Source organism: Neoarius graeffei, chromosome 28, assembly GCF_027579695.1.
Source record: "Neoarius graeffei isolate fNeoGra1 chromosome 28, fNeoGra1.pri, whole genome shotgun sequence".
Classification (NCBI taxonomy): Eukaryota; Metazoa; Chordata; class Actinopteri; order Siluriformes; family Ariidae; genus Neoarius; species Neoarius graeffei.
In genome coordinates this window covers 53000462-53024886 of record NC_083596.1, presented here as the reverse complement: position 1 = coordinate 53024886, position 24425 = coordinate 53000462, and the positions used below count along the sequence as shown (strand labels likewise).

Here is a 24425-nt window from a genome sequence, read left to right as displayed (position 1 = left end):
GATGATGTTGATAGAGAGTATCAGTTACACACCACCTCTGAAGATGATTTAATGGAGCTGTGCTTGGAGTGCAACTGTATTTGTCTACATTTCCCCAAACTATAGTTCTACACACTTCACAGTCCGAGGACACAACATAAACTGAGGGTTCCATCTTTCACACAGGGTTCTCCGGGTGGTGGGAATAAAAATCAGCACACCGGTCCTTTAGCCTCCTCTCACCTTCACAAGATCCGGAATGCGCGCGCAGCACTGGCCCCTTAAGTTAGACGAAGCGGCAATGCCGCGGTGCATGCTGGGAACTGGAGTTCATGGCTGTGTGTGGTGCTGGACGACATTCACCAGAACACTACAAGTCCCATAATGCATCACTTCCTTCCGGTTTGGCAGGGTTTCTGTCGACGTGGGAAAAGGGAGTCTACAATACACACACGCGCGCGCGCACTTCTAAAGTATGTGAACGCACACACAGTGACATGCGAGATACACGCACGCGCTGATATGTGGCTCAAACCGGAAGAGGTGCTTCTGAAAAACGCACTGAAATTATGGGTGACGGAAAAGTCCAACGATTATTTCATCCTGCAGCGGAGGAGAGGACACGGAGACAGCAGCGCAGGACTGACAGGTGAGACAGCCGGGGTGAGAGACGCACGGACAGGTGAGACAGTTGGGGTGAGAGACGCACAGACGGGTGAGACAGTTGGGGTGAGAGACGCACGGACGGGTGAGACAGCCGGGGTGAGAGACGCACAGACGGGTGAGACAGTTGGGGTGAGAGACGCACGGACGGGTGAGACAGCCGGGGTGAGAGACGCACGGACGGGTGAGACAGTTGGGGTGAGAGACGCACGGACGGGTGAGACAGCCGGGGTGAGAGACGCACGGACGGGTGAGACAGTTGGGGTGAGAGACGCACGGACAGGTGAGACAGTTGGGGTGAGAGACGCACGGACGGGTGAGACAGCCGGGGTGAGAGATGCACGGACGGGTGAGACAGCCGGTGTGAGAGACGCACGGACGGGTGAGACAGTTGGGGTGAGAGACGCACGGACGGGTGAGACAGCCGGGGTGAGAGACGCACGGACGGGTGAGACAGTTGCGGTGAGAGACGCACGGACGGGTGAGACAGCCGGGGTGAGAGACGCACGGACGGGTGAGACAGTTGGGGTGAGAGACGCACGGACGGGTGAGACAGTTGGGGTGAGAGACGCACGGACGGGTGAGACAGTTGGGGTGAGAGACGCACAGACGGGTGAGACAGCCGGGGTGAGAGACGCACGGACGGGTGAGACAGTTGGGGTGAGAGACGCACGGACGGGTGAGACAGCCGGGGTGAGAGACGCACGGACGGGTGAGACAGCCGGGGTGAGAGACGCATAGACTGGTGAGACAGCCGGGGTGAGAGACGCACAGATGGGTGAGACAGTTGGGGTGAGAGATGCACGGACAGGTGAGACAGCCGGGGAGAGAGACGCATGGACAGGTGAGACAGTTGGGGTGAGAGACGCACGGACAGGTGAGACAGTTGGGGTGAGAGACGCACGGACAGGTGAGACAGTTGGGGTGAGAGACTCACAGACAGGTGAGACAGTTGGGGTGAGAGATGTATGGACAGGTGAGACAGTTGGGGTGAGAGACGCACGGACGGGTGAGACAGCCGGGGTGAGAGACGCACGGACGGGTGAGACAGCCGGGGTGAGAGACGCACGGACGGGTGAGACAGCCGGTGTGAGAGACGCACGGACGGGTGAGACAGTTGGGGTGAGAGACGCACAGACGGGTGAGACAGCCGGGGTGAGAGACGCACGGACGGGTGAGACAGTTGGGGTGAGAGACGCACGGACGGGTGAGACAGCCGGGGTGAGAGACGCACGGACGGGTGAGACAGCCGGGGTGAGAGACGCATAGACTGGTGAGACAGCCGGGGTGAGAGACGCACAGATGGGTGAGACAGTTGGGGTGAGAGATGCACGGACAGGTGAGACAGCCGGGGAGAGAGACGCATGGACAGGTGAGACAGTTGGGGTGAGAGACGCACGGACAGGTGAGACAGTTGGGGTGAGAGACGCACGGACAGGTGAGACAGTTGGGGTGAGAGACTCACAGACAGGTGAGACAGTTGGGGTGAGAGATGTATGGACAGGTGAGACAGTTGGGGTGAGAGATGCACGGACAGGTGAGACAGCTGGGGTGAGAGACGCACGGACGGGTGAGACAGCCGGGGTGAGAGACGCATAGACTGGTGAGACAGCCGGGGTGAGAGACGCACAGATGGGTGAGACAGTTGGGGTGAGAGATGCACAGACGGGTGAGACAGACGGGGTGAGAGACGCACACACGGGTGAGACAGCCGGGGTGAGAGACGCAAAGACGGGTGAGACAGCCGGGGTGAGAGACGCACTGACGGGTGAGACAGTTGGGGTGAGAGACGCACGGACGGGTGAGACAGCCGGGGTGAGAGACGCACGGACGGGTGAGACAGCCGGGGTGAGAGACGCATAGACTGGTGAGACAGCCGGGGTGAGAGACGCACAGATGGGTGAGACAGTTGGGGTGAGAGATGCACGGACAGGTGAGACAGCCGGGGAGAGAGACGCATGGACAGGTGAGACAGTTGGGGTGAGAGACGCACGGACAGGTGAGACAGTTGGGGTGAGAGACGCACGGACGGGTGAGACAGCCGGGGTGAGAGACGCACGGACGGGTGAGACAGCCGGTGTGAGAGACGCACGGACGGGTGAGACAGTTGGGGTGAGAGACGCACGGACGGGTGAGACAGTTGGGGTGAGAGACGCACGGACGGGTGAGACAGCCGGGGTGAGAGACGCACGGACGGGTGAGACAGTTGCGGTGAGAGACGCACGGACGGGTGAGACAGCCGGGGTGAGAGACGCACGGACGGGTGAGACAGTTGGGGTGAGAGACGCACGGACGGGTGAGACAGTTGGGGTGAGAGACGCACGGACGGGTGAGACAGCCGGGGTGAGAGACGCACGGACGGGTGAGACAGCCGGTGTGAGAGACGCACGGACGGGTGAGACAGTTGGGGTGAGAGACGCACAGACGGGTGAGACAGCCGGGGTGAGAGACGCACGGACGGGTGAGACAGTTGGGGTGAGAGACGCACGGACGGGTGAGACAGCCGGGGTGAGAGACGCACGGACGGGTGAGACAGCCGGGGTGAGAGACGCATAGACTGGTGAGACAGCCGGGGTGAGAGACGCACAGATGGGTGAGACAGTTGGGGTGAGAGATGCACGGACAGGTGAGACAGCCGGGGAGAGAGACGCATGGACAGGTGAGACAGTTGGGGTGAGAGACACACGGACAGGTGAGACAGTTGGGGTGAGAGACGCACGGACAGGTGAGACAGTTGGGGTGAGAGACTCACAGACAGGTGAGACAGTTGGGGTGAGAGATGTATGGACAGGTGAGACAGTTGGGGTGAGAGATGCACGGACAGGTGAGACAGCTGGGGTGAGAGACGCACGGACGGGTGAGACAGCCGGGGTGAGAGACGCATAGACTGGTGAGACAGCCGGGGTGAGAGACGCACAGATGGGTGAGACAGTTGGGGTGAGAGATGCACAGACGGGTGAGACAGACGGGGTGAGAGACGCACACACGGGTGAGACAGCCGGGGTGAGAGACGCAAAGACGGGTGAGACAGCCGGGGTGAGAGACGCACTGACGGGTGAGACAGTTGGGGTGAGAGACGCACGGACGGGTGAGACAGCCGGGGTGAGAGACGCACGGACGGGTGAGACAGCCGGGGTGAGAGACGCATAGACTGGTGAGACAGCCGGGGTGAGAGACGCACAGATGGGTGAGACAGTTGGGGTGAGAGATGCACGGACAGGTGAGACAGCCGGGGAGAGAGACGCATGGACAGGTGAGACAGTTGGGGTGAGAGACGCACGGACAGGTGAGACAGTTGGGGTGAGAGACGCACGGACGGGTGAGACAGCCGGGGTGAGAGACGCACGGACGGGTGAGACAGCCGGTGTGAGAGACGCACGGACGGGTGAGACAGTTGGGGTGAGAGACGCACGGACGGGTGAGACAGCCGGGGTGAGAGACGCACGGACGGGTGAGACAGCCGGGGTGAGAGACGCGCCAACAGGTGAGACAACCGGGGTGAGAGACGCATGGACAGGTGAGACAACCGGGGTGAGAGACGCACAGACGGAGAGGTGAGACAACCGGGGTGAGAGACGCACAGACGGAGAGGTGAGACAACCGGGGTGAGAGACGCACGGACAGGTGAGACAACCGGGGTGAGAGACGCACGGAAAGGTGAGACAACCGGGGTGAGAGACGCACGGATGGGTGAGACAGCCGGGGTGAGAGACGCACGGACAGGTGAGATGGTTGGGGTGAGAGACGCACGGACGGGTGAGACAGCCGGGGTGAGAGACGCACGGACGGGTGAGACAGCCGGGGTGAGAGATGCATGGACAGATGAGACCGGTTACTGCTTCAATAATCCTCCTGGTTCCTGATTTTTGAAACACAATCTCTCACAAACACAGAAACAACCTGCAGCTTATAATCCAGACACTCACTCTGTTCACTGTATTGTGCACTACTTTAGTGCTAATGTCAGCAAGCGTTTTGTGTGTGTGTGTGTGTGTGTGTGTATGCACGCGCACGCTCTAGGTCTCCTGGTTGGGACGTTGGACACAGTGTTTGACTCCACAGCAAAAGTGGCTCCATATCGCATTTTACACCAAACACCTGATTCACAGGTGTACTGGAACATCGCTTGTGGTGAGTGAGTGTGTGTGTGGGGGGGGCATTAGCCCCCATCACTGATGATAATGTGTTCGGGTAAATGCCCAAATATACCTTGTTGTTAATTGTTAAGAGACAAGTTGCCAAGTGTAGGTGTGTGTGTTTTCATTCAGGAGCATCTCTGGATGAGATCTCACAGCACTGGGATTGGTTGCAGCTCAACATCATGAGAACTCTCTCTGTGTTTGACTCTGGTGATGACATCACCAGCTTTGTTCAGGGCAAGATTAGAGTGAGACACACACACAACCCAATATTCGTGCTTTATTGAGACTGTTGGGCACAAAGGCCATGTTTTATATCTGCTTTGTTTGTGTGTAGGGGTTAATCGTGGAGGAGGATAAGGTGAGTGCTGAGGACCCTGAGCGTTTCCGAGAGGCTGCGCTACGATTCGAGCACTTGTTCAGTTTGCCTAAGAAGGAGAAACTAGTGACCTACTTCTCCTGCAGTTACTGGAAAGGCCGTGTCCCAAATCAGGGCTGGATCTACCTCAGCACTAACTTCCTGTGTTTCTACTCCTACTTACTGGGCAATGAGGGTGAGACACACACACACACACACACACATGGAGCAGTTACCCTGATCCGAATTTTAATCACAGTGAGGTCATGATGTATTTAATGTAGAGCTGTGCAATATATCGTATTTTTATCGCGATATCGATATTGGTGTCAAACGATATCAAAATTCATAATATCGATATGAAACGATTTTTTGTCATTTGTCGAAAGGGACGTGCACAATATTTCTACAATGGCAATAAAACAACAATAACATTGACGTGACAGTAAGGTAAAACGAACCCTTCTGTCCCCTAAGGCACACCGTAGCCTTGCATACGTCATCCATTCTACTCCCGCGATATCTCCGCAACAGTAAAAAAATCAATTCTTCTGTTTTCATACGTGTCGGGTGATTTGATATATTGATTTGTTAATATGTTGTTTGATTTGCTTGCTAATAGTTATAATAATACAATTAACATATTTACGTCATATTTTTGGATGTGGGACTGGGTAATGTAAAAATGGCATCTACGGAAGAAAACAAGCACAACAATATTAGCACATATCCAGCTTGCTAGCTGTGTTAGATGTGTTAAACCGTGTGGATTTAAGTGGAATAATTGCGAGTCGTCCTGTGGTCAAGGCAGCGTTTTAAGGTAAGGCAATTTGGTTATTAATGTTGCCCGCCGCGGCATGTTTACTTGGGTTCATTTGATTTTGACTTGTGCATCTGCAGCTCGCATCATGCTTTGAAGTAGGTTCTGCTAAGGACGGGTTTATTGCGCGATGTAGACGGACTCAGATGTAATTACATTGTTTTTAAAATTCCGTGCGCTTAAAACGGTGTCCCCCTGCTAATCATGTAGCCCTAATCATGTGTTGCTTTTACTTTTCGAGTGAAATATCTCTGCAAATGGTATTTCAATGCTGACATGCCAAAAAGATAGCGGAGTCCACATTTGGAAGATGAAGGAAGAGAAGCCTGATGCTTGAAAATAGATCGCTTAATCCACAACGCATATCTGTATTTGAGACATAACCTGCAACTAGTGGGGATGTTTTGGAATGACTGTGCATAGGGTGTTTTTGGCCACAGAACACTAACCCACAGTAGTAGGAGGACTACTGGGTTCGTGGATTTTGTCTGTTGACTGAGCGAAGCATGGTGTTTGCCTTGTGCCATTTCACGTAGCATCTAGCCGCAGTGCCACCTACACTTTCAGGGAATGTTTACATGCCGCTGAGCTATTTTCATGTATGTTAATTCTTAAGGACTTGTCTCTATATTGTGCGTGTTCACACACGGACTGGCCATCGGGAGTAGCGGGAGTTTTCCCGGTGGGCCGGCGGAGAAAAAAACAAAACAGTTGCGCGCTGGCCTTTAATATGATAAGCAATGTTAACAGTTTCTTTAAGAAACTGTTAACATTGTTTATTACAGTTGCGCGCTGGCCTTTAATATGATAAGCAATGTTAACAGTTTCTTAAAGAAACTGTTAACATTGCTTATCATATTAAAGGCCAGCGCGCAACTTTTTTTTTTTTTTTCTCCGCCGGCCCACAAACTCCCGCTACTCCCAATGGCCAGTCCGTGTGTGTGCGTGTTTTAATGTTGGTGTCTTAACAACACACAAGCTTACGTTGTGTTGTGTGTGTGTGTGTGAGAGAGAGATTTTATCCTTGGCTGGCTACGAGCCAGTGTGGACGTTACGCAGTAATCACTGGTAATACCAGCGCTGGCTCCATCCTCTGTGATCGGAAATGTTGAGTGAGGAGAACGTGAGCCTTGTGCAGGCGATAGGACCTATGCAAAGTACGCGCTTGCACAGTAAATAGTTTAAGTAAAAGGCGTTTCAGGGTACAACGGGAAGGGTTGACAGGTAGCCTATGAGGCCTGTACTATAAAAATGTGGCCCGGTGCCTCAGGTGTTGATGATCAGGGCTTTAAAAAAAGGTGTATAAATATCGTTTTAAAAATCGCGATATCGATATTTACTGAAAAAATCGTGATATTGATTTTTTCCAATATCGAGCAGCCCTAATTTAATGTAGTTATGATAAATGACAGAACGAGAGATTTAATCATATTTACACTGAATCAGTTAGCAAACAAAGCTGATCAAAGTGAACATTATTCTAGGAGAAGATGTAAAGATAAAGTTACATACAGTAATTGATGAGTGTGTGAGAGTGAGAGAGCGAGCACAATGTTGGTTCCTGATGGCTCTGAATCATTAGCACCGTTATTGCGTTTCCCTTGATGACGGTAAACGCTATTGTCATTATCTTACCCAGCTTCATGAGGGAGTCACCTGGAAAGATTTTCAATTAACATGTGTGCCTCGTCAAAAGTTAGTGGATGAGTTTCTTACCTTCTTACTGCGTTTGAGATAGAGGTCTGCGCGGGACAGAATTTTCAGTCCCGCTCCTGCCCGCTCCCGCATTGTGCAGTCCTGCTCCCACCCGCTCCCGCAAAGAATTATGATTTTCAGTCCCGCTCCCGCCCGCGTCTGCCATATTTTATCCCGCTCCCGCCCGCAAATCCCGCATGATGCAGACGTTCGCGTTATTTCTCACGAAAATTCTTGTCATTGGCTTGGGGAATTAAACATGCTGAGCTTAGCTGAGCTCTCCACTGACCGGTCCTTCACCTAACGCACATAGCGAGGGTGCGCATTGCCAGGCACCTCTTTTTAAAGCAGCACTTCCTTCTGAAGCACTGTGAGCTTCACTAGAGGAGCTCTGCTCTTCTGCCATGATCGGAGATCTCAAACACGGAAGAGCGGAAAGGAATCGGAAACGTACGCGAGATTAGACCACATCCGCAAATTTAGGCATCTTAAAATGTTTTTATTAATGCCAAATAAAATATCCAGCACAAATTATATATGATAGACGTAAATTAATAATTTATAAATTTTATTTTAAACACGTTTTTAGTTAGCGGGACTGGAGCTTATCACCTCTCCCGCCCGCTCCCGCATTGTGCACTCCCCCTCCCGCCTGCACCCGCAATGAGCTTTCAAAATTTGTCCCGCGCCGCACTGCTTTGCGTCGGGTCCCGCAGGAGTGCAGGGCTCTATTTGAGATCAAACAGTAAATAGTAAATAATAAATACAGTAAGTAGCCCTATTCCACACCACAACTGTAATAATCCTTATTATGCCAAGAACCGAACAACTAAGTAAAGAGAAACAGCACCCATCATTATTTTAAGACATGAAGTGACTTTTAATTCATAAAAATAAAGAAAAAAAAACACTGAATTAAAAGGGGTGTACAAACTTTTAACCGGTAGAGTGTGTGTGTGTGATCACTTTCTCCCTCAGTGAAGTTGGTGTTCTCCTGGTGTGAGGTGAGCAGGTTGGAGCGCTCCTCGAGTGTGTTGTTAACGGAGTGTATCCGTGTGTGTGTGAAAGAGGAGGATCACTTCTTCTCCATGTTCCTGCGGCTGCAGCACACCTACGAGCTCATGCAGCAGCTTGCTGACTATGCAATCACGCGTATGTTCGACAAGGAGACGTACAACGCACAACACCCGCTCAGAGACCCGCTACACATCACCCAAAGGTACGCTACATTACTCTCAGGAAAACCTGCGCTACTCTACGCGACGCTGTATTACACCGCACTCAGCGTTGTGCTGCACTCTGCACTGCACTACATTGTGGTGTTTTCATTTTCCAGGTCTCTGGAGGTGCACATGAGGAATCAGGCGTTCCGCTCGTTCTTTCGTCTTCCACGCAGTGAAAATCTGTGTGAAGTGCATGAGTGTTTCCTCTGGCTGCCGTTTAACCATACACACACACTTGGGAAGATCTGTGTGTCCGAGCGATATGCGTGCTTCTCCAGCCAGGATGGAAACCAGTGTACTGTCATCATCCCACTGTGTGAGGTGTGTGTCTATTTTATTTATATATATATATATATGTGTGTGTGGGAGGGAGAGATTGTGTGCGAGTCTGTGTGTACATCTGTGTCAGTCTTATTTGTGCTGTGTACATGTGTGTTTTTATAGGTGTGTGTGTGTGTCAGGGAGTTTTTCCTTCTCACTGTCACCTCAGACTTGATTATTCGGGATAAATTTGAGTTAATATGTTTAAAATCTTTATATTTCTGTCAAACTGCTTTGCGACGCTGTCTGTTGTTAAAAGTGCTGTACAAATAAACTGACTTGAGGTGTGTGTGTGTGTGTGTGTGTGTGTGTGTGTGCGTTAGGTGGTGAGCGTGGAGCTTCCAGACCGCAGCAGTCGTGCATTGAGTGTGTGTGTACGCTGTAAACGAACTTTCCGTTTCTCAGAGGTTCGTGATTTGGACCGTTTGGCCTCCACCCTTCGCAAGTGTGTGACATCATTGAGTCCTCAACATTCCCACAGTGCTCAGGTGACTTCAGCTTTCTCAACACACTTCCTGTTCTGTCTTCATTGCTTCTACTTCCATTTAAGTGTGTGTGTGTGTGTGTGTGTGTGTGTATAGCTCTCTCTGTGTGAGGAGGAGGAGGAGATGATGGTGGGTCAGGTTCCAGCTGTCAGCACTGAGGCTCTGATGAACGTTTTCCATCCACATGATGCTGAAAATCTCGACCCGAAAATGGTGAGTGACGTTCAGCACAGCGTTTGGGGAGTTCAGTGAGATGCTCGCATTAGCGCTCAGTGTTTGCCTCAGAGTGAGCTTCATGTTAGCTCAACATGTTCCCTCAAAGGTTTATGAGCTGCTCGGTTCATGTTAGTGAACATTTAAGATCAGGGTGGTTTCACTTCTAATTCAGCTTCGTGTTAACTCAGATGTTTGTGCATCAAGTACAACATTAGCTTGCTGTTAAGTTTGTGTTTGATTAGCATTTGCTTAGCATTAGCTAAAGGAGTAAATTCATTGCAGATTCAAGTCAAGTTTATTTGTATCGCGCTTTTAACAATAAATATTGTCCCAAAGCAGCTTCACAGAATTTGAATGACTTAAAACATGAGCTAATTTTATCCCTAATCTATCCCCAATGATGAAGCCTGTGGCGACGGTGGCAAGGAAAAACTCCCTCAGACGACATGAGGAAGAAACCTCGAGAGGAACCAGACTCAAAAGGGAACCCATCCTCATTTGGGTAACAACAGACAGCATGACTATAATATTAACAGTTTTAATATGAAGTCAGTTTCGTTGATGTTATAAACTCTTCATTGATGGAAACTTGAGTGCAAAACTGTTCATGATAACTGCAGTCCTAAAGTTAGCAAGTCAACTGTAGTCCTCAGCCACAAAAGCATTACTGTAAGAGTCCAGAGCGTCCTCCAGGTGTGACTTTCAACTGTCCACATGGGGCCGTCCTCCACAGGAGCGATGTGATGAGACGCCAACCAGACACAGGGCACCAGGATGGATCAGGCAGGTCCGAGGAGCAGAAGAGGTTCAGCATCTCGATCCCAGGACCGACATGTAACTCAGATCGGGGGGGGGGGGAACACAGGTTGTTAGGTATGCCCAATGTCACCTGAGTAAGTAGGAACAGTATACATACTGCACTGAGTACAAGCAGGGACTCCGGCAACTAACTATGACAGCATGACTAAAAGGTGAGTGAACTTCTGCTCCTCTATGACCCGCCACGCCTACTTAGATCAAAAGGTGCAGGCTATCTGCTGGTACCTCGTATAGTGAAGGCTACATCAGGGGGCGGAGACTTTTCTTACAAAGCCCCACAGTTATGGAACAGCCTTCCAAGTAGTGTTCGGGAATCAGACACAGTCTCAGTGTTTAAGTCTCGGCTGAAAACAGATCTGTTTAGTCAAGCCTTGTGTTAATGGTGTTTATGAGGTAAAGGTGTAGATCTGGAGGATCCTCAGACAGAGTGTTTTGGTAAACTGGGATGTATGGATGCTGTCAGTCCCCACTCGCTTGTTCACTCGAGTTTGTTGACGGTGTAGTGGCTGCTGCTTTATGTCCCGGGGCCCCTCATGCCTGTGTTACCTTCTGGCTCTCCCCTTTTAGTTATGCTGTCATAGTTAGTTGCCGGAGTCCCTGCTTGTACTCAGTGCAATATGTATACTGTTCCTACTTATTCAGGTGACACTGGGCATACCTAACAACCTGTGTCCCCCCCCCCCCCCCCAAATCTGTCCCTCTGATACCCCTTTTCCACCAAATCAGTCCCAGTGCTGCTGCTGGTTCACAACTCGTTCAACTTGCGAGCCAGCTGAGAACCAGTTTGCTTTTCCATAGCTCGCGGTGCTAAGGGGAGCCATGTCAGTTACGTCGCTGTATACGTCAGTTACGTCGCTGTATACGTCAGTTACGTCGCTGCGTTTGCATAAACCTTGGCGCGAACATCGAAGCAACAACAACACGGAGAAGAAGCAGCAGCAACAACAATAATAATAATAATGGATGACTTCGCGTTTGTACAGCTGCTGCTTCTCGTCGCTTAAAAATGGCGACCTTTCATGGTCTTGCGATTGTTGTTGGTCTTAACAACTCCACCCCCCCGCTGACGTAAGCGGTTCTTTCCTCTGGCCCAGCAAAGAGTTGGTGCTAGCCTGGAACCATTTTTTTCTGGCCCAGAGCCAGTTCTTTGTTCAGTGGAAACAGAAAACCCGGTTCTAAACTAAGCACTGGCCCCGAACCAGCCCTGGAACTGCTTTGGTGGAAAAGGGGCATGAGTTACATGTTGGTCCTGGGATTGAGATGCTGAACCTCTTCTGCTCCTCGGACCTGCCTGATCCATCCTGGTGCCCTGTGTCTGGTTGGAGTCTCATCGCATCGCTCCTGTGGAGGACGGCCCCGTGTGGACAGTTGGGGGTCGCGCCTGGAGGACGCTCTGGACTCTTGCAGTGGTGCTTTTGTGGCTGGGGACTGCAGTTGACTTGCTGACTTTGGGACTGCGGCTGTCGTGAACGGTTTTGCGCTCGGGTTTCCGTAGGTGGAGGTTTATTGCATCAACGAAGCTGACTTTATGTTAGGACTGTTAATGTTAGTCATGTTGTCTGTTGTTGCCCGGATGGGGATGAGTTCCCTTTTGAGTCTGGTTCCTCTCGAGGTTTCTTCCTCATGTCGTCTGAGGGAGTTTTTCCTTGCCACCGTTGCCACTGGCGTGCTTGTTGGGGAAATATTAGGGATAAAATAAGCTCATATTTTAAGTTGTTCAAATTCTGTAAAGTTGCTTTGCGACAATGTTTATTGTTAAAAGCGCGAAACAAATAAACTTGACTTGACTCAGGTACTGTGGTGCGAGACCATTCAGTGCTTGAAAGGTCAATAGTAGTATTTTATAATCAATACGAAATGTGATTGGGAGCCAATGCAGTGTGGATAAGACAGGGGTGATGTGGTCATATTTTCTAGTTCTAGTAAGGACTCTTGCTGCTGCATTTTGAACTAACTGGAGCTTGTTTATGCACTTATTGGAACATCCAGACAGTAAGGCATTACAATAATCCAACCTGGAGGGAACGAAAGCATGAACTAGTTTTTCTGCATCATGTAGTGACACTAAATTTCTTATCTTAGCAATATTTCTGAGGTGAAAGAAAGCTATCCGGGTGATGTTCTCAATGTGAGTTTCGAATGAAAGACTGGGGTCAATAATCACTCCGAGGTCTTTTACTGCAGTTGTCTGTTGTCATAGTTACAGTATGTTTGACAGTTGAAAGAGCGAATGAAGGAACAGTCGTGGCAGATCCATTTTGCAGAGTATGGCCGAGGCAGTGCCATGTTCCGGACCAGGAAAACCCGAGAGCTCATCACCCATGGACTTCCAGAAACACTCCGTGGAGAACTGTGGATGCTTTTCTCAGGTGTGTGTGTTTACAGTGTTACCTCGGTTTCTTTAGTGTTTAATTACTCAGTATTGTTACTCAGTTACTCGCTCAGTGTTTATCAACATCTAACTCAGTGTGAATTTAGTTTTATTTTAGAATTAGCACATTGTTAGCTTTTCTTCAGTTTGACTTGACTGTTTGTTCAATGTAAGTTCTCTGTTAGCTCACGTGCGCGTGTGTGCGCGTGTGTGTGAGAGTAGGTGCAGTGAATGAAATGGCCACACACCCTGGGTATTATGCGTCTCTGGTGGATGAAAGTGTGTGTGTTAGCAGTTCAATAGCGTGTGATGAGATTGAGCGTGACCTGCACCGCTCACTTCCTGAACACCCCGCTTTCCAGAGCGACCGGGGCATATCTGCACTCCGCAGAGTGCTAACGGCATATGCTAACCACAACCCTGCTATCGGCTACTGTCAGGTGTGTGTGTGTAACTGTACATATATAGCATATATTATAATGTAAATATAGATACACACTTTTCAACGGTCTAACACACTGCACTGAAAGTTACCTTAGAAATATTAATTAGGGCGGGGTTAGTAATCTCCATAAAGTGATGTGATTGGCTGCCATGAAGAGAAATGAGCTCCACTTATGAATTATATGTACACATATTCTGCCTGTAAATTTGTGTGTGTGTGTGTGTGTGTGTAGGCAATGAATATCCTGGCATCGGTGTTGTTGCTGTATGCGAGTGAGGAGGAGGCGTTCTGGCTGCTCGTGTCTGTGTGTGAGAGGATGCTGCCGGATTACTTCAACCGCAGGATTATTGGTGTGTGTGTGTGTGTGTTAAATGTGTGTGTGTTAAATGTGTATGTGTGCGCGCACAAAAAAGCATTTAACATTTTCACTGAGAAAGCAGAGATAATTGTGAATAAGTAATAATACACAATTATTTAACAAACAATAAATACAGAATCGTATCACTTCACACACCCTGTGTGTGTGTGTGTGTGTGTGTGTGTGTGTGTGTGTGTGTGTGTGTGTGTTTACAGTGTTACCTCAATTTCTTCAGTGTTCAATTACTCAGTGTTTTTACTCAATTATTCGCTCAGTGTTTATCATCTAACTCAGTGTGAATTTAGTTTTACTTTAGAATTAGCACATTGTTAGCTTTTCTTCAGTTTGACTTGACTGTTTGCTCAATGTAAGTTCTCTGTTAGCGTGTGTGTGTGTGTGTGTGTGTGTGTGTGTGTAGGTGCCCTGGTGGACCAGGCAGTGTTTGAGGAGATGATGCGTGATCACCTGACCCAGCTGACAGATCACATGACTGAGCTGTCATTCCTCTCATCATTGTCGTTGTCATGGTTTCTGACACTCTTCATCAGTGTGTTACCAATCGAGAGCTCCGTCAGTGTGCTCGACTGCTTCTTCTACGATGGAATCCGATTCATCCTCCAACTTGCCCTCACTGTCATACACAGCAACATGTCCCGGCTCCTCTGCTGCCATGACGACGCTGAGGCCATCACTGCCCTTAACAGGTGACCTTTGGCCTCTTAACCTATAATCCTCATATATAACTTGTGTAGAATATACACCACTCTCAGTGCATTATGGGTAATGTGTGTACATAAACACACACACACAGCGTGTGCTCACAGTGATGATGTGTGCAGGTTTTTTGATGGTGTGGTGAATAAGGACAGTCCACTTCCAGCCACTGTACAGCAGGCCACTGCAGCAGCCAATCACAGCACAGATCAGGAAACTGTCGACATCAGCCACCTCATCAAAGAGGCCTACGAGGTGTGTGTGTGTCATGTTCTCACACACACACACACACACACACACACTCCCACTTACACAGACATGCTCTCATAGTACGTACTCTTCTGTAACCTCTCTACCAGCTAACTGTATTTAATGCAAATTGTAACAGCTCTGTGTGTGTGTGTGTGTGTGTGTGTGTGTGTGTGTGTGTGTGTGTGTGTTTTAGAGATTTGGTGATATTCGGTGGGAGGATGTGGAGAACATGCGTAAACGCAACAAACTGTACGTTATTCACACACTTGAAGAGACGACAAAACAAAATGTTGTAAGTAAAATCCACAAAATTCCAAATAAAAAAAACATAATAATCTGTGATCTTCAGTAACATCATAACAATTTCCAAAATTCAGGAACATTTAATTCAACAGTTTAAAATATCGAGCATTCAGTTACACTCTGGAGTGCCATTATAATAATTTATTTTGTTCATGTTCAGTTACGAGTTGTTGCTCAGGATGTGAAGTTTAATATCTCTCAGCTGGAGGAGCTGTACTTACTGTTTAAGGTAATACTCTCTCTCACACACACACACACACACACACACACACACCCCTCACTACACTACAAGTTTTAGCCATTTAGCTGATGGCTTGAGGTTATGCTGAAGAATTCTGAGGTGGTCCTCCTACTCACGCCTTCTTGGTTCATTCCCATGTCAGGATCTTGTGATCTTCCTAACAAGCTGGGATCTGTGAAGAAAATAATTTCACTGTGCTGTAATGTACATGTGATAAAGTCCTTTTCTTCTGATCTCCCTGGACAACTCTCAGATGTCACCTTTGGTCACTGCATGTAAGCTTGGAGAGCCATGGACAGCTGTCCTTCTCCTCTCACTTTGCTAATCTGACATGCTCCTGTGAATTTCTCCTGAACAACATCAGAAGGAATCATCCATTTCTATGGACTTGCCATCTTTCTTCTGGTCTCACCATCTCTCAGGTGAGACCAGAAGAAAGGAAGACCTGCATCAAGACTCTTCTCTGTTCTGGTGCCTTGCTGGTGGAATGAACTTCCCCGAGATGTCTGAACAGCTGAGTCACTGGCTGTCTTCAAATGACTTGTAAAGCCCGGCCTCTTCCTGAAGGACTTAAATTAGCACTTTCATTAAAAAGATTGTGTTCTCTGTGTGCGAGTCTGACTGTATCACCTCCACAACACACTTTTACACTGGTGATGTTCTTCAGTCCATGACCTCGTGAACCACGATCAGGATGAAAGCTCTTCTTCAGGTCACTCTGGATCAGGGGGTCTGCCAAATGCCATAAATGTGTGTACACACAACCTGACAATCTGTTAGCAGCTCTAACTGTGTGTGTGTGTGTGTGTGTGTGTGTGTGTGTGTGTGTGTGTGTGTGTGTGTGTGTGTGTGTGTGTGTTAGAGGCAGCACTTCCTCAGCTGTTACTGGTCAGTGTGCAGTCCATCTCTGCTGAATCACGACCCGAGTCTGCCGTATCTCGATCAGTACCAACTGGACGTGGACCAGTTCAGTTCACTCTTCACCCTACTGTTACCATGGAAACATGCACACAAACACGCTCTGGTGCGCTCAGCGTTCCGGCTCGCAGACAACAACGGAGATGGACTCATCAACTTCAAAGAGTTCATATGCTTGCTGGGTAACAGCCGAACCTCTGACCTCTGACCTTACTGTCTCACACACTTCCTTCTCTGTAACACTGTGTGTGTGTTTTACAGACGTCCTCTACAATGGCTCATTTACAGAAAAGCTCAAGTTACTCTTTAAGCTTCATCTCCAAACAGGTACCCTACTCACTACACCCTACTCACTACACCCTACTCACTATATCCTACACCCTACTCACTACACCCTACTCACTACACCCTACTCACTATATCCTACACCCTACTCACTACACCCTACTCACTACACCCTACTCACTATATCCTACACCCTACTCACTATATCCTACACCCTACTCACTATATCCTACACCCTACTCACTACACCCTACTCACTATATCCTACACCCTACTCACTACACCCTACTCACTACTCACTATATCCTACACCCTACTCACTACACCCTACTCACTACACCCTACTCACTACTCACTATATCCTACACCCTACTCACTACACCCTACTCACTACACCCTACTCACTACTCACTACACCCTACTCACTACACCCTACTCACTACACCCTACTCACTACACCCTACTCACTACACCCTACTCACTATATCCTACACCCTACTCACTACACCCTACTCACTACACCCTACTCACTATATCCTACACCCTACTCACTACACCCTACTCACTACACCCTACTCACTACACCCTACTCACTATATCCTACACCCTACTCACTACACCCTACTCACTATATCCTACACCCTACTCACTACACCCTACTCACTAGTGACTACATCCTACACCCTACTCACTATATCCTACACCCTATTCACTATATCCTACACTGTACTCAGTATATCCTACACTCTACTCACTACTGACTACATCCTACACCCTACTCACTATACCCTACTCACTATACCCTACTCACTATACCCTACTCACTACACCCTACTCAATGTATCCTACACCCTACTCACTATATCCTACACCATACTCACTATATCCTACACCCTACTCACTACTGACTACACCCTACTGACTATATCCTACACCCTACTGACTATATCCTACACCCTACTGACTATATCCTACACCCTACTGACTATATCCTACACCCTACTGACTATATCCTACACCGTACTCACTATATCCTACACCCTACTCGCTACCGACTACACCCTACTCACTACTAACTACACCCTACTCACTACTGACTACACCCTACTCACTATATCCTACACCCTACTCACTACACCCTACTCACTATATCCTACACCCTACTCACTACACCCTACTCACTACACCCTACTCACTACACCCTACTCACTATATCCTACACCCTACTCACTACTGACTACACCCTACTCACTATATCCTACACCCTACTCACTACATACTACACCCTACTCACTACACCCTACTCACTATATCCTACTCACTACACCCTACTCACTATATCCTACACCCTACTCACTACACCCTACTCACTACACCCTACTCACTACACCCTACTCACTATATCCTACACCCTACTCACTACACCCTACTCACTATATCCTACACCCTACTCACTACACCCTACTCACTACACCCTACTCACTACACCCTACTCACTACACCCTACTCACTATATCCTACACCCTACTCACTACACCCTACTCACTATATCCTACACCCTACTCACTACACCCTACTCACTACACCCTACTCACTATATCCTACACCCTACTCACTACACCCTACTCACTACACCCTACTCACTATATCCTACTCCCTACTCACTACACCCTACTCACTACACCCTACTCACTACACCCTACTCACTACACCCTACTCACTACACCCTACTCACTACTCACTACACCCTACTCACTACACCCTACTCCCTACTCACTACACCCTACTCACTACACCCTACTCCCTACTCACTACACCCTACTCACTACACCCTACTCACTACACCCTACTCACTATATCCTACACCCTACTCACTACACCCTACTCACTACACCCTACTCACTATATCCTACACCCTACTCACTACACCCTACTCACTATATCCTACACCCTACTCACTACACCCTACTCACTATATCCTACTCACTACACCCTACTCCCTACTCACTACACCCTACTCACTACACCCTACTCCCTACTCACTACACCCTACTCACTACACCCTACTCACTACACCCTACTCACTACACCCTACTCACTATATCCTACACCCTACTCACTACACCCTACTCACTACACCCTACTCACTATATCCTACTCACTATATCCTACACCCTACTCACTACACCCTACTCACTATATCCTACACCCTACTCACTACACCCTACTCACTACACCCTACTCACTACACCCTACTCACTACACCCTACTCACTATATCCTACACCCTACTCACTACACCCTACTCACTACACCCTACTCACTACACCCTACTCACTATATCCTACACCCTACTCACTACACCCTACTCACTATATCCTACACCCTACTCACTACACCCTACTCACTATATCCTACACCCTACTCACTACACCCTACTCACTACACCCTACTCACTACTCACTATATCCTACACCCTACTCACTACACCCTACTCACTAGTGACTACATCCTACACCCTACTCACTATATCCTACACCCTATTCACTATATCCTACACTGTACTCAGTATATCCTACACTCTACTCACTACTGACTACATCCTACATCCTACTCACTACACCCTACTCACTGCACCCTGCTCACTGCTCCCTACACCCTACTCACTGCACCCTGTTTAGTGCACCCTACACCATACTTGCTGCACTCTTCTCCTTACCCCCTACACCCCACTCTATCTATCTGCCGAGCTGCTGCGTATACCCTACACACTGCTCCGTACTTCCTACTCCTTTCAGAGTAGTGTGTGTGTTCAGATAAATAAACAAACAGTAGGTGCTTTCAGACCAAACAGTTCTTGGGTCTTATTGAGAGAAACTACCCTCCAGGAATCTCCCCTGAGAACTGCATGCCTTCAAGGCCTTTTTTATCTGCATTCTCACCGCCAGGAGGAACGCTGAAGTGACATTCGCAGGAAATGCTCGCAAAGATTTTAATATTTCACTTAGATCCCTCATAATCACACTGTATTTCCTCCAATGCATATATGTTTAATCAAGCCTGGACTTCACTGTCGCTCCATTTGTCCAGGTTTTTTTCCCCCATTTTTTAAAAACACTAACCCTAGCTGTGTAAACAACATATCTTAATGTTTTGCATGCATTTTTAAAAGTGGCGGTTGCCAGTGCTGCCTTGGCTCATGTTCAGCCAATCACTGTACGCTTGCGTCACTCGTGGTTCCTCTTGTGCTGGGAGAGAACTGGCCCTGACATTCCAGAATTACGATTGTTCTCAGTTCCTGTAGTGCGGACACACAAAGGGGGAACATCCTCCAACAGTTCTAAGAACTATGAATAAGTTCCTGCAGTCCGAAAGCGCCTGTTGTTTTCTGGTTGTTTGTCTCAGTCCAAGGCTGTGAGTGACCGACGCAATCTAAATGTTCTGCAGTGAGAGGCGTCTGGGTTTATGTCTCATTAGTTTACAATCAGACCTGAAATAAAAATGTCACATATTTAAAGTGTGAAGTTTAACTGTTAACATGAACAGTAGTAAAAATAGTGTGTGTGTGTGTGTTCCAGCAGATGCTCCTGTCTGTAAGGCTTTAAGGTCTCATGCCTCTTCTGTCCCTGCTGAAGGTCTCTCTTTCTCTACTCATCTTTCTGGTCAGCTGTCACTCGTTTTCTTTACTCCCTCTCTGCACTTCCTTTAATTCCCTTACTGTGTGTGTGTGCACGTGTTCACATATAGGTATATTAAACAAAATGACAAAACGTTCGTGAGGAAAATATTACAATATCAAAATACATGTAATCAGTTTTTAAAACAATTGAATAAAAGTGACTGTTGGGTTTTTTCTGTTATTTATTTGTGGTGTGTGACTCGTACTGGAGCAAAACGTCCACAGAGATTCTGTTAGGATGGATTTCAGAAATAAGCAAGTGTTCTTGAAGCAAAGGAAAAATTCCAAAACATATGAGCGTTTAAAGAGGAGTAGTGTGTGTGTGTCTGTGTGTGGGGGGTCCGGAGGCAGATGCCAGACAGATTTTGGCGGGGGGGGGAGCAAAAATATGGCTCTTGAGTGGCATAACGGAAAAGCGTTCATCCTACTGGCAGACGATCAAGACTTTGAATGTTGACGATGCCACTGACATCCACGGCTGGGAGTCCTGAAAGCAAAATTGTCCTTGCTCTCTGTATCGGCTTCTGTGAGCTCATGGATGTGGAAGAGAACAGATACGGTAGCACTTTTCTTAGCTGGATTCAAGGGTCTTGGAGGAGTGTGTATTAGTGTTGAGTGCAAACAAAGAGCAGACTGGCAGGAGAATCAGAGAGCTGTAACAGCGAAAAGTTTGGAAAAAATTTAAGTTTTGCTTTCTTGAATTTCTTTATAATTAAATGCAGATATTTTAAGATTTTTTGTTTCAATCCTCAATTGTGTTGTAGGTGATTAACTTTGTCAAATATGTTTTATTAAATTTTATTGTTTATTATTAATCAGTGATTTAACAGACCGTGGGTGGTAAAAGAGAGCAACTGGACTTGCTTGAAGATTCTTGATCACCCTAACGGGCAATCCATTGATCATCCTAATGACTCTCGAGGCCGTTCACAACCAGCCCGCAGTGACCCACACCAACAGGATGACTCAGTGACGCCTTAGATGAGCTTTTCATCCATGAGAGGATAAATACCTGATGCTCCCTACCGGTCAGACAGAACTGAAGAAGCCTTTCGGATGAGAGGTGAAACGTCTTCAAGAATCTTCAAGCAAGTCCAGTTGCTCTCTTTTACCACCCACAGTTTACTATGACCTGGATGACTGAGAATCTTCACAGACATTTAACAGACCATGTCCTTTCCTGTGTTTAGAGCATGCCGACGATGGAGTGATAAGGAAAAGTCCAGAAAGAGGTGGTGATAATCCCTTCATCTCATCATTCATGATGTTACTTCTCTAACCTGTCTCACTCCATTTCTGTTGTTCTGTGCTCGTCTTTTTTTCATTTTCTGTCTCTCAGCTCGTGGGAAGGTGGATCTGCAGGAGTACCTGAAACAGTGGCAGGACGAGTTACAGAAGAAAGAGGAGAACATCAAAGACCTGCCTCGAATTAAACAGGTAACTAACGCGCGCGCGCACACACACACACACACACACACAGTTGTGTATTTAAAATAATGCATATGACTGTGTGTGTGTTTTAGGCCGAGTTTGTCCTCCTGTCTAAGACTTTGTACAACATTTTCCATGGCGATCAGGAGGAGGAGCTTCTGTATCGTGCCGTTGCCCGGGTAACTAGCTTGTTGCTGCAAATGGAGGAGGCAGGGCGAAAACTGCAGATCAGCCCATCAGGAGCCTATGCACAGGCCACGCCCCCAACACCACAACAAGCAGGCAGCACTTCCCCTCAGACACCTGGGTCTCTGTCCACTGATCCTTTCCCTTCTCCTGAAACAGGCTCCGCCTCCTCAGCTACAAGCAGCCCGACAGGGACAGGCAGCTCAGCCAAGACCACACCCCCAGGTACACCCTCTCCCTCAGATGGGGGTGTTGATTGGAGCTTCTCGTTTGAGCAGATTCTTGCATCGTTACTGAATGAACCGTGTGTCGTCACGTTCTTTGAGAGGACCACAGACACACACGTGCTCATTACACACGCGCGCACACACCAGCTCACATGCGTGCCCTGAGTACACACACACACACACACGATGAAGTAAAATGTCTAGCTGTAGAAATCAATTATTAAAAATTTGAGCTCATAAACATTTACATTAAGGAATATGCAAATTAAGTACTGTAATTGGAGATCATGGCTAATGAATTTACTTGATTTTCCTGGTTGGGGGTGTGTGTGCGCGTGTGTGAGTGAAAGAGGAGACAGATGGTGCTTTGATGGTTAATCTTGTAACGTGTGTTACACCGTTGTCCGTTTTGAAAATGTAAATGAGCCTGTGTTAGTGTTGTGGCAGTGTATATATAAATAAGGAGTGATGAATGAATATTAATAAGCAAGAAATCTCCAAAGTGCTTCAACATATTTATCGCGTGGCTGATTAGCATTATTAGCATTTAATCAATAAATATTGAGAAATGATCACTTATTTGTCACAGATATTATTTCACACCAAATATTATTAATAAATGATCTGAAATGAGAGTATTTATCTAGTCTCAGGTGATGTATATTTTAACCAATAAGTGTGTGTGTGGGAGAGAGACAGACTGAAATGTCTTTAACACACACAATCCAGTTTGCCATAACGATGACCGAGTGTCATTCTGTTGATGGGATGTGTTTATAGAATATGTAAATTAACATATTGCTGATCAAGAATCCGAGATCTGAATATTAAGATATTTATCATGTGACACATTATCAGGGTTTGGATTGTGTTTTGTTGATCATTGTGTTTGAGTAAAAAGGTCATAATGTGGGAGTCCTGACATCAGCTTAATATTGCTCATTGGTTTATTTTTGTTTTGGGGTTTTTCAGGCTTTATATCGAAAAACACACACCAGAATGGTTATAATGTGCTTCATGTAGTGTGTTTTAGTGTGAGACTGTATTTTGTCTGTCTGTCTGTGCCTCTCACTGAAGCCACTTTAGTGGATGTGATTTATGTTCCTGTGAAATAAAGGAGGAAAATAAAATCATGGCCAAAGGGAAATTTAATAAATGCGTGTGTGTGAACTGATTCACAGCTTACTCTGAATAAATCTGTGCAATTATAAGGAGAAAAATAAGAAGATGAACAGACAACTATGTGGTTAGAGAGATGATTAATGTAACTAAAGCGCCAGAGTTGTGTGTGAAGGTAAAAATGTTTTAGGAGGTCATCCGAGAATAGCAAACTTCCAATGACTTGACTGACTTCCATCTTCTGCACCTGTCAGGATTTATACAGCACGGCTGTGCAGAGCAAACTGAGATGTTTCATGATCTTTCTTTTTGTGCTGAATGCGATTATCACTTACTATACGATATAGTCACAAGTTTTTCGGGCTGTTAAGAGAACTTATGAAGGGTGGCACCTTAGAATTACTTGATTTTGCAATACATTTAACTAACAGCCTCAAAACCAACCTCCTGGTTGAGATCAGGACAGTGGTTCACTGGGAGTAATGGCTGGCACCTGGTGTGATGGTTCGTTCGAATCCCGGTCGGGGCAAAACATCATCCAGTAAGGGTCCTTAGGCAAGACCCCTCATGATATATCAGCCTACCTCAGGAATGAGTGAAGACATAACTGATAGAGTCAGACGTCGCCCGGGTCAACAAGGTCTGCGTCAGTTGCTAGGGAACCAGGGCAAACTGATGAGAAATGGGCTACTGGAACAAGACATCGATGGACGAGGACAGAAAATACGGATTTGCTGGAATGCTACTATACAAGCAATCCCAGAGAGAGGGAATGCAGCGAATCGAAATCTACTATCACAACTAGAGATTAATGAAATACAACAACGATGCTATGTTGGGAGCCAGGAAGACAGGTCAGCGGGGAGATGTCATCATCATCCCCACAACCAGAGCTGCTGAAGGAAGATCGTGACCCAACTGGAAACCTGGAGCCCCCGACGAATACCGAAGCTGAGTTGCTAAGTACCTTCAGAAGAATGTGAATGCTGCTCTGAAGACAATCTCCACAAGAACCATCACTGAGACCAACAAGCTGATACACAGTACAGCAACAGTAATCATGGAGATGCTTGGGCTCGGGACATAACAAACAGTATCCACCGTGGAAGAGACGATTAGAGGCCAAGATAAAGGCAGATAAACTCACTCGAAACTGCCAAACAGCGACTAACAGCTCTG

The 24425-nt window shown here is 47.6% G+C and overlaps 1 protein-coding gene across 2 annotated transcripts; it reads left to right on the top strand.

Moving 5' to 3' along the window:
- Window positions 1-52: 52 nt before the first annotated feature.
- tbc1d8b (TBC1 domain family member 8B) lies at window positions 53-23257 on the top strand. Of its 2 annotated transcripts, XM_060912753.1 has the most exons (20): window positions 53-628; window positions 4663-4773; window positions 4911-5029; window positions 5119-5335; window positions 8633-8873; window positions 8991-9198; window positions 9522-9686; window positions 9780-9896; window positions 12937-13087; window positions 13312-13529; window positions 13767-13884; window positions 14311-14596; window positions 14732-14861; window positions 15052-15150; window positions 15322-15390; window positions 16265-16502; window positions 16582-16647; window positions 21474-21515; window positions 21623-21720; window positions 21807-23257. In XM_060912753.1, the coding sequence occupies exons 1-20, from the start codon at window positions 364-366 to the stop codon at window positions 22290-22292; spliced, it is 3444 nt and encodes a 1147-aa protein (XP_060768736.1). In that variant the 5' UTR covers window positions 53-363; the 3' UTR covers window positions 22293-23257. The 2 variants fall into 2 exon arrangements, with proteins under 2 accessions (XP_060768736.1, XP_060768737.1); XM_060912754.1 differs by lacking the exons at window positions 21474-21515; window positions 21623-21720; window positions 21807-23257 and adding an exon at window positions 21103-21462.
- Window positions 23258-24425: the final 1168 nt, after the last annotated feature.